The following is an 11,489-nucleotide window of genomic DNA, read 5'->3' on the forward strand; positions in this document are numbered from 1 at the left end:
GTGTATAAATATGACCCATCTTTATTCAGTAAATATGAGAATGTTATGGTGTTACACAGGCTCTGGTGCTTCACAAAATCTTCCTCTGAGATTCTGACGGCAACAATTTAACAGCCAAAGTGAGTTCTGAATAAATGTTCTTCCTGAAGTATTTTTGTGCTTTGTGTTTAAATGCGTTGAGAATTGCAGTGTGCAGCATATGAGTGCATGCAGACATTTAACTTTTCCTGCTTATTCATTTCAGGTTCATCATGGCAATGCTGAAAAGTTGTCTGCTTCTGTTCATTATCTTCTCCATGGGGAATACAGAAGGTAATCAAGAATTTTTTTTTTTTTTTTTTAAACCTTGCTATTTAAAAACATTTTGGAAATGTACAATATTCCATTGACTAATATTTGCACAATTAATAAGGGGTTTACAGTGTATAAGTACACATATTTTCAGCACAAAATCACAAAACCATAAAATAAGATACATAAATGAAAATAAAAACATTCTTTGCAGTGAATGTTACAAGAAATGTTAATGGACTGGATGCAGTTGGTTTAGCCAGAAAATGCCCTGATAGATGGAAACAATTTGGACTCCGATGTTACAAGTACTTTTCTCATCCGACTAACTGGATCACAGCAGAGGTAATGTGTACAACAAGATGATTTGGTCACACTTTATATTAGGTGTCTTTAATTACATCTAAAAGACAGATGTAAAGATATGTATGTACACAGTAAGTGCATTGTCAAATGATTCATTTGAACTGATAAAAATGATTCTGTGGTGAAGTAAATACTGCAGAAAAAAAAAAAAAGTAATTTCTACATGAAAAAGTTCAGGCAATAATTATATATTAGTACTAAATTCAAGCTTGTGGAAATTAAACCGTAAATATCAACGATATAAAATTAAGTAAAACCTACTCAACTTTTATTATACTGGTATTCCCATCATGCACTGGGGCATTACTAATTAATAATGTTGATTTTTCACATTATGAAAAAGTTAATTTTGTTAAATTTAAGTAGATGTTACTTAATTCTATATGTGAAATTAAATAAATTAAATATTACTAGGTAATATATCCTTAATACTTCAATTAAATGTTAAGTGTCAATTAAATGTCAAACTAATTTTAAGTCCAATAGTAAGTAGATTTTACTTGATAATAACAAGTAAACTATTTTTTTACTTCACAGAATCATTTCTAACAGTTTAAATGAATCATTTGACAATGCACTTATTGTGTACATACATGTCTTTACATCTGTCTTTTGATAATAAAAATAAAAGTTAGAATTTATTTTGATTCTAACAACACTATAAAATGAAGTTGTACAGAGCAGAAGCAGTACAATGTACTTAAAATGTGTAAATTGTCAAATTTTAACAAGTAAATCCTACAAGTCATTTTATTTCAGTGATATTAGTTAAAGACACTTACTATAAAGTGGGAATGCTATTTTTTATAGTAAAAAATTATTTTCTGCAAATAAATAGTACAGAAAACTGGTACTGAGCAAATAATCAATCAGCGCAGACTATTTGCAAATGTCTAAAATGTTGTTACTTTTGCTTTAAGCTAAGATTTTGTATTGACAATAAAAAATAAATCTGTCTCTTTAGAGAAACTGTCAAAGTCTTGGTGCGAATCTCGCATCTGTGCGTAATAAACTGGAAAATGATTTCCTGCTGAGTCTGTTGCCTTCTTCTTCCACACGTTCTTGGATTGGTGCTAATGATGCTGTACAAGTAAGTTCAATTGTGTGTCCTAAAGAGACATATTCGTTTGTCTAAACTAAAAATTCTGCTTTAAACAGTAAAGGAAAAGTTTCTAATGAAGATGGTTTGATTTCAAATCTGAATTTAATAAAAATTTAGTCTGACAACAGTAGTGCACTCTTTGTATTCACTCTCTTCACTCTTTAGGAAGGACACTGGTTGTGGAGTGATGGAACTGTGTTTTTGTATACCCACTGGTGCGCTGGAGAACCTAACAATTACAATCGTGCCGAGCACTGTTTGGAGATCAACAATTCCTGTAAGAATACAGTCTGATTTTTTTTTAAATACTTTCAGTTATAATTTACAATTCAATTTCACATCATACAGTAACATGAAATGACTCATTTGGATTTCACAAAGTGCCTTCAGTTGAACGATCTATTTCATTTTGATTCTAACACCACTTTAATGAATAACTTATTGCATTACTCCACCTTACAGCTAACCGTTGCTGGAACGATATACCCTGCTCAAGATCATTGTCCTATATTTGTGCTAAGGACCTGTGAGACCGTCATCCTGCTCCACAGTTACTTTGATTTAACTACATTTACTACATTTTTCCAATATTACAAAAATGTTATTCTGAAATCAAATCTCTTCTAAACTTTAATCTCTTTTCCATATCTTCTCTAAAACACTCCACAAATGACTCAAATTCATGTATGTAAAAATACTATAACGTTGTTATTACAGCATAATAAAAAACACATTATATTTAATTGAGTTGTAATTTTTAACCTAAAAGCTAAACTCAAAAGTTGGCAGCTGTAGCATGGAGGAGCGAGGAGACGAGGAGGGATATTGAGAAGCACCCTGGGTTCAGTGAGATTAAACAAATGTCTATGGTTTTACATGATCTCTGATCAGTTTTATACATTTGTACAGGTTTAATGAGACATTAGTATAATTAAAAGGAATAATAGTCGTTAAAAAGTCACTTATTGTCCTGTTTAGCTGAGCAATCCATGAAACAAACAAAACAAAAATTGATAAAAGAACACATTCAGACACTTAATATTGAATGGTATTAGATGATTAGTTAACTGCATTTGATAGGTTTTACTTTCAGTAAAGCAATTTGTTTTGTAAAAATTTGTTTTGTATGTGTGTTTAGCCTGATTATTTTGTTGCACCAACGTTCTGACCGGGTCCGCCAGAGTGTGGTATTTTGAACACTTCAAAACATTGAATCCTTTATCGAAAAATTGGGTTCAATTCATTCGATGCTTTGAAAAGATTAATTTCTCCCATCACTAATGGTAGGAGGAACACACTGTGGCCTATCTAGGTGTAGCAGTACTGTTTATTTCTGTCGGGTTATTTAATATGAAGGGGGAGTGCCCTGTAATTGTGTTCCTTCCGTATAAAGGGGTGTCGCTATGGGAGTGCATTCTCTCTGCGTCATTTGAGCGAGACACCGTGTTTCCGGCATAGTTGCCAAGTCCGCTTATAATATGCGACTTTGGGCTTTTTTTTTTAGTAAGTCGCGTTAAAACAGCACGGGTTGCGGGTTGCGTTTTTTTGGGCTTATTAAAAAATATATGGTTGCTTGTTAGGAAAATCTGCCAAGCAATTTCGTTTTCTTTACATCTGGTGGTTGCCGTTTTCTCAATCTCCAATACATTGAGTGACACTGTCTGCTCACAGATATAGCCAATCAGTGCAATAATAAGTGCTGTGGCGTAACATTTGTCAAAACATTCCGCCGAATCCGCCCCCTTATCCCCCTCATTGGAGAAAAATCTCGTTCAACGTGCAGGCGGCGCGCGCGACGCTGTAATCCAGCTATGATCGACAGAAATTCACGTATTTCAATTTCTACAAACAATGCCTCCAACGAAGTGGTCCAAGTATGGCAAAAAGTACAACAAAGACTGGGAAAAGGATAAACAACTTAAAGACTGGATAGGCCAAGTGGTTGGTGATCAGAGTAAAGCGATGTGCAGGTACTGTAAAACGGAGATTCGTGCTCACCATGGAGACCTGCACTCTCAGAAAAAAAGGTACAAAAGCTGTCACTGGGACAGTACCCTTCAAAAGGGTTCTAATATGTACCATTTAGGTACTAATATGTACACGTTTGGTACCAATATGTACCTTTGAGGGACTTAAATGCACTCTTTAGGTACAAAGGTGTACCTTTTGAAAAGGTACCGCCACAGTGACAGCTTTTGTACCTTTTTTTCTGAGAGTGTGCTACAACATGTAAGCACAGACAAACACAAGCGGAATGCCAAACCATTTTCCTCAACACGTCTAACAGACATCAGTTTTACAGTGTCAAAACCTTCGACTACAAATCAAATGGCTGAGCTTCAGCTAGCAAGCTATATAGCTTGCCACACAGCAGTTAGTTCAGTTGATCACTTGGGTGAATTGGTAAATTCGGCCTTTGAAAAGGACGTGAGTGTTGAGGCAAAAACAAGTAACTAACAAAATAGCATCAGGCATAAGAGACATCAGGATTCAAATTGTCCTTAAAAGATATTTATTCTTGCAAGAATGTTCCCAGTCCATCCACAGTCCAGCTGCAGGTGGAGTGAGACCCAGAGCAGAGGTTGACCAGCTACTTTATAGTGTTCTATTCAAAAGCTATCTCCTACAGCCCCCACTAAACAAAATAACAAAAGGGACCCCCCCTTGAACCCTTCACAGCACAAGGAACAAAAGGGACCCCCCTTGACCCCTCCCCAGCACGGGAATCTCCTTACCTCTGAAATCTCACACACACACACCCTGCAGCTGTATCAATATCATAAAAGAAACTCAAAATACAGCCAAAGAACGCATGGCATTCGTTTGTTAAATCGTTGAAAATAAAATACAAAGAAAAGATGAATTTTTCCACAACATTTCCTCCTCTTTATCATTCTCTGATAAACAACATAGAAAAAATTCACTCTTGTTTTCTAATCAAACCCATTATACTATTAAATCTTTAAGAATAGAATTAATTCAAGTCTTAATTCAAGAACAGTTATACCCTTCATGTATATCAATACTAAGCCCTAATTTGATTCAATCAAATAAAATCGCAAAACTTTTCTTCAACCATTAATTGGTCAACATTTTCTCCAGATATGTTGATCATCTCGTTGCCTCATGGACGTTCCATCTTCACCAATATGACACTTTGTGTGCTGTTGAAATGGTCTTTTTCCAACGTTGGCAGGAGAGGTATGTTCTAGCGCATATCCTTGATCTTCCACTTTATTCTTCGTTGTGGCGTATGGGGTTGCTGATGTTGGTTGGTATAGTTTAAGGTGAGATGCTTGGACCCAGATCCTTCCAAGATTTTCCCTTAGATCACGATCGCACCCCCACTGGAATGAGTCATTTACTGTCTACTGTCACCTGCGAATGGAGGCCTTAAGTGATTTTGTTAGTGAGCGCGTGTCTTGTCGTCTCTTTGGTGTGACCTGTGAAATTTTCAACCTGAAACATATCACCGGATAATTTCTTGCTCATTGAATAGCACTCAGGGTCCTTGTTCCCCTGAAAAAAACATTCAACCCATGTTGTTCATGTTAACAAAACAATACAGAATCAGTTCTGTTTGGTTCAATCCATCCTGACATCCTGCAAAATGAAAATTTTAAGTTAGGCATTACACAGGGTTAGGCACTGTTTCTTCACTTTGCTCATGCCATGCGCAAAAGTCTGCATCTTCTGTAAAGAAAAACAAATGTTGAGGTTATTGTCACATAGTTTTCTTTTGTCTGCTGTGCTGCCACATCTGCTCCGGCGTTTCCTGTCAAAACAATTCTTGTTATTAGCACACTTAAAATACAAACAATGCACACAATTAAACCCAATGTCCTCCCAACATTTATCTTCCCACCTGTGCGATGGCATTCAGCAAATGTGAACCCCTTAGTAAACCAGATCTAGCTGGTTAATACAAATAAAGTTCTTCAAATAAACCCCTCCTGGACTTTTACTGTCCTCATATACCAATGAGGTCAAAGCTAGATAACCTCTCAGCCCAATAGTATCTGTCTGCACCCCGCAAGACTTCAAGTTATGCCCACTTCAAGTTACGCCCACTTCAAGTTACGCCCCTTCAAGTTACGTCACGCCGTAAGCCACGCCCCTTCAAGTTACGTCACGTCCCTTCAAGTTACGCCCACTTCCGCCACGTCCCTTCAAGTTACGCCCACTTCCGCGATATGACGAGATGACATCAAATGACCGTGAGAGCGATTAGAGAAAAGTATGCGATTAGTTTCATATGCTTCTTAATCGATCTCGCATAAGTTTAACTGAACATATTCAAATGCAGTGCACTAAACTGACTCTTAGCTGTTCATGAACATAAACCTTTGAGATGACATCTTCAAAATGCTTGTTTTTGTCTGTATACAGTAAAGCAAGTTTCAATATGCATTTATGCCACTGCCAAGGTATTGATAATGTATTGCTAGAAACCATATTGCAATGTATTGTTTTTTTCTAATTGTCCCACCTCAACTAGACTGTGGAGCAAGTACTAATATAGATATTCTTTTGAAATTTGGCTTTGTCTAAAACATTATTTTTTAAATAAATATTGTTAAACATTTTTTCATGTTTTAAATAAATAATTTTAAATATCTGTTCATGTCATATTGCCTGATGTGCTGACAAACGATTTTTTGACAACACTAATAAACAGTTAAATGCACTACTGTCAAATATCTTATGATACTTTGAGACAAATTAACTACAAGCAAACTTATCACAAAAAAACTTTTATTGAAAGGCAACACAAGGAGGTTTTATGCAAACCCAATCCACAATTTGTCACTAATATTGTCATAGAAAATCAGATTGTGCCTCCAGCCACATAAAAACAGTCCATGCAGCAGTATCCAGCAAAATCATTTTAAGAGTAGAACCCTTTAAGTTTTCCTCTTTGTCCACTTCCCCAGTATCCTTTAAGGAGAACTCCGGTCAATTTTAACATTGAGCTAATTTTTTTGTACATTTGGAGTGCTGTCATTACAGAGAATAACGACAAAAATTGGTGTTGTCTACACCGTGTTATCCTCCTTTTAAAATTTGCACCCTGTTGACTTCAATTGGGCAAGTTTTAAACCTGCTTTTAGCCTCTTAACATACTTTTTTTTATATTAAATTTTCAAAAAGTGTTATACAAATATTGTCAAAACCTCACACGATACAAAACCCAAACAAAGTGTAAAGAACATAAAACGTACAGTAAACAATGATTATTTGATATTATAAAAAGTATATATAGAGAGCATGTATCACACATTCAACATGAAACAAATAAAAACAGTAATTGACAAGACAAAAAAAAAAAAAAGTTTTTTTTTGGGATAGATTACCATGAGGGTGGAGAAGGAAGGCTATGTGTGTGTGTGTTAGAATATACATTACTGTGCGTGTAAGTTTGTGTATGATTGAGTGTTTTGTGTTTGAGTGTTGAAATCAGCAGGATTTGTATAGTATGAATTGTTGTAATTAAAGTATTGTGCCCTAGTTATATAAGGGGATGAGTTGGGTTGAGATGTGAAAGATATGAATAAAAATGATAATATTTCAGCCAGCGCTCATACCTGTATTTACATCCTGTTTTCGGTCGAAGTCCATAGTAATCAATTGTCGAGTTCATGCGCATGATCATAGGTAACTAAACCTATGTGCGTGAACTCGACAATCGATTACTGTGGACTTCGACCGAAAACAGGATGTAAATACAGGTATGAGCGCTGGCCGAATTAACATCATTTTCATTCATATCTTTCACATCTACTGCAGTCAGATTCACCGTGTTCACTCTGAAGGATTCACTCACATTGGCTGGGCACTTGTAATGACACATCAAGGATGTTAAGAGGCTAAAAGCAGGTTTAAAACTTGCCCCATTGAAGTCAACAGGGTGCAAATTTTAAAAAGAGGATAACACGGTGTAGGCAACACCGATTTTTGTCATTGTTCTCTGTATTGACAGCACTCCAAATTTACAAAAAAATTAGCTCAATGTTAAAATTGACCGGAGTTCTCCTTTAACAGTCTTTGTACAAATCATCACATTGAATGCAACAGGAGATCAGATAGGGAATGCGGTAGGTCCTTTTATACTCCCCTGAAAAGGAGTTCCAGTTTACCACACCTGTTGACAAAAGAAAAGAAAAGTTTAAGTGTAAAACATGTTTGCATTTCTTCTTTTTTTTTTAAATATGAACTTTTCTGGTAGCACTGTTTCCTCAATATTAAAGTAGTTCACTTTTAAAATGAAAATTCTGTCATCATATAATCACCCTCATGTTGTTTCAAACCTGTATGAATTTTTTTCTTCTGCTGAACACAAAGGAAGATATTTAGAAGAATGTCAGTAACAAGACAGTTTTTGGGTCCCATTGACTTCCATAGTATATATTTTTTCCCTACTATGGAAGTCAATGGGACCCAAAAACTGTCTGGTTACTGACATTCTTCTAAATATCTTCCTTTGTGTTCAGCAGAAGACAGAAATGCATACAGGTTTGAAACAACATGAGGGTGAGTATTATATGATGACAGAATTTTCATTTTAAAAGTGAACTACTCCTTTAATTTGCCACCATAACAAGACAATTCAGAAATGAAAAGAAACACTTATTGCCTAAAACAAAAGCATTAGTCTAATGTAGAAGTGAATGTTATATTATGATAATTAAAATAATTTTAGCACTAGAACCTTGACTTGAATCATAACTGTGGCCCACACAAATGTAGAAATCTCCCATTTTGCTGCACAACTGGCATTTGTTTGGATTTTTTAAGATACTTTAAACTGTTGAATGAAGCTAGAGGAAAATAAAATAAGAATTAAAATGATCACAAACATTAACATTTATTGTTCTGGTGAACAAGATCTTCAGAAATACTGCGGTACATTCATGTAAAAAGGCACCCGTCAAGTAATCACAACTAAACTTGCATTATTCTGAATGCAGCAATGTGTGAGGGGAAATAAATAACATTACACGTTACACGTTGCATGTTACAGAGTGAGCTCCCGAATTAGCCTAATGTTTACCCTGGCTAACGTTAGCTAGCTTATATTGTTTTTATTGCCTGCCATTAGTTAACTTATGTTGCTTTCACGTGCTATCAGAAATGTGATTACAACTTTTGAAATCGTGATTTCGAGCTCATTGCATACAAGTTCAAAATTGGAGGGTGTTCATGTACATTTTATACCAAGGAAAGCCGTTTTACGCCAATTCCAAGAGCAAGGCAGCATTATTATTACCACGCCAGCCAGTAAAATACTTAACAACACCAAGCGAGGACGGTTTAGTTTTAAATAAATAAAAACTTTTAATAGATTATCAACTCCAGAAACAGTACCAAAAAAAACCCACAATACTGTATGAACATTTCTTACACGGTTATCTGTGGAAAATATTCTTACCGTGGTCTCTGAACCCTCAAACGAGCTGCCGTCTTGCCAACAAAATCTCGTTCTTCTGACATCTCGTGTGATTTGGACAACTTCAAGTTACGCCCCCTTCAAGTTACGCCCCCTTCAAGTTACGCCCTCAGTCTTGCAGTCCGCAGACAGACCCATCTCTCTCAGCCTGCTGTGAAGACAATGGGTTTAGCCCTCCCCCCCTGGATTTACTGTTTTCCCACCTGTGAGGCCGAAATGTCTTTGTTTGTGGCCTGAATACAAATTATCCATACTAAAAAGTTCAAAGACTCATCTGACCACTTGTTTTACTTTGCGTTCTCTTGTTCCCGCCATGAGCATATTCATCCTCCTCTTGATGCACAACACCCATCTCGTGCATAAATTTAACATAATAAAATTCTCTTACTTTTATCAGACGCTTTTATCCAAAGCGACTTACATTTCAAGGTACACATTTACATTCTTATCAATTCTTGCTTTCCCTCGGAAATTGAACCCATGACTTTGGCGTTACAAGCGCTAACGCTCTACTGTTTGAGCTATAGAAAACTGCAATATTTGTTCATATCTATTTGGTAACATTTGTTTGGATAAAGTTTGCTAACCCAAACGTTGTCCTTCAGCCAAATTTCCCATCTTTCTCTGCCTCTGAAATAAAAATATTACTTAAAGCCACAATTTCATCTTCTTATCAAATTGTTTTTTAAGGCAACGGCCCCTAGTCTCACAGCGTTTCTTGATTTTTCAGGCCTATTGTTTGGTCTCTTAATCAACTGTCATCTACGAACATTCTCCAGGTCATCAATTGGTCAGGTCAGGTTGTGTACACTTTGTCAGCGTCAGTACACTTCGTCAACGTCAGTCGAATAACAATCTTCCCCTTTTTACAATACATAACTGTTAAGGGCTCTCTGGATAATCTGATATTTACTTAGCCTACTGTACGTGTTTGTTGCTGTCAAATTTATAACTTTTTCTCAACACATGACTGACGGCTATCTACGACTTCACAATTCTAATTTATCAATACTTAAACCTGTCCAGAAAGTAATTCAAATCTACTGCACATCATGAATGACCAAAATAATAATTAACAGACAGAGCTCGATGATCAATCAACTTAAAGCTCATCCTGTTCTGTGTTGCCTTCTCATCAGATTGACTCACAATCCTCAGCTTACTTTCAAATTTGTCATTCGCCTTAACCCATCTATAATGCTAAAACACTCTTTCCAGAGGTTAATGACAAATTTATACACACTATTCAGACAGAACAGTAGTCCTAAACTAACACATACTGTACAAAACATGAATTAACACTCACACTCATCCCTGACTATGAACTGCTCATATTTCTTATTCATATCTTTTCTCTAAAAAGATTTAAATTTTAAATGACATTTTAACCTTACATTTTCCTGTATCTTTTATCTAATGTTTTTATGGCCTCTTAACCAGTTTCAAAGCATGTCTGTTCATTATCCATCTGATTTTAGAAAAGTCAGCTGGATTGTTTTGGTTCATTATCTTATTTTGCTCCAGCTTTCTTTGGCTGACTGATAACAGAAAGACAGTACCATCCCTTCCTCCACTCATGCAGTCTCTTTCTCTCTCACTATAAGCGAATAATCTTTTCAACAGCCTTCTAGGACTGTAACTAAAATAATCATAGTCATAGTCAATCCTTAATAGTTCACACATGTCAAAATACAAATGTTTGACTCAAATTAGAACCGTTACAATAATCTAAAATACATTATGCTATGATCTTTTTTCTAAGGTTATTTTTAGTTTAAATACTCAATTCACCTAACCTTCGTTTTTCAGAAATTTCTCTTGACTCATCACAAGCTGTTCTCATCTTTAGCCACCACCATGTCTAATGACCTTCAGGAGTTAAAAACTAGTTCAATATCAAACATTTTTCTTTGCCCATAAGGCAACCAACATCATGTTCCTTATGTCACATCTTTGATCTTCTGTTAAAACAGAACGGTCAAATGTTTAAGGTGACAAGCTATTCGAAGTCCCCGTAATCAAGATGGTTGTTGGTTGTGCTCTGTGATTCTATTTACATATTACTGAGATTGGATGTAATTGTCTCTATATGATAATTAAGCTCTTTTAAGTGAAGGAACATTTTGATATATATATATATATTGGAGTGGAAGTTGTAGGGAACAGACCCCTCTTTGATGCTCTTGGCCCCAAGTAGCATCACAACCACTCCCTTCTTGTAGATAACACCTCCCGAACCTGGTGGGCAGGTGCCCCAGTGGCGGCGATAGTCCCTGTCTTAGG

General features: G+C 35.9%; 1 protein-coding gene across 1 annotated transcript; it reads left to right on the forward strand.

The window, feature by feature from the left end:
- Window positions 1-2,289, forward strand: LOC311294757 (galactose-specific lectin nattectin-like; the record flags this gene model as incomplete). Its single annotated transcript, XM_084415787.1, has 6 exons — window positions 1-119; window positions 245-312; window positions 506-636; window positions 1,622-1,747; window positions 1,925-2,036; window positions 2,222-2,289. Exons 2-6 carry the CDS (start codon window positions 252-254, stop codon window positions 2,287-2,289), a joined length of 498 nt encoding a protein of 165 aa, XP_084271913.1. The 5' UTR covers window positions 1-119; window positions 245-251.
- Between the last annotated feature and the right edge of the window lie 9,200 nt (window positions 2,290-11,489).

Source organism: Rutilus rutilus (assembly GCF_951802725.1).
Source record: "Rutilus rutilus genome assembly, chromosome: 8".
In the NCBI taxonomy this organism is placed as follows: Eukaryota; Metazoa; Chordata; class Actinopteri; order Cypriniformes; family Leuciscidae; genus Rutilus; species Rutilus rutilus.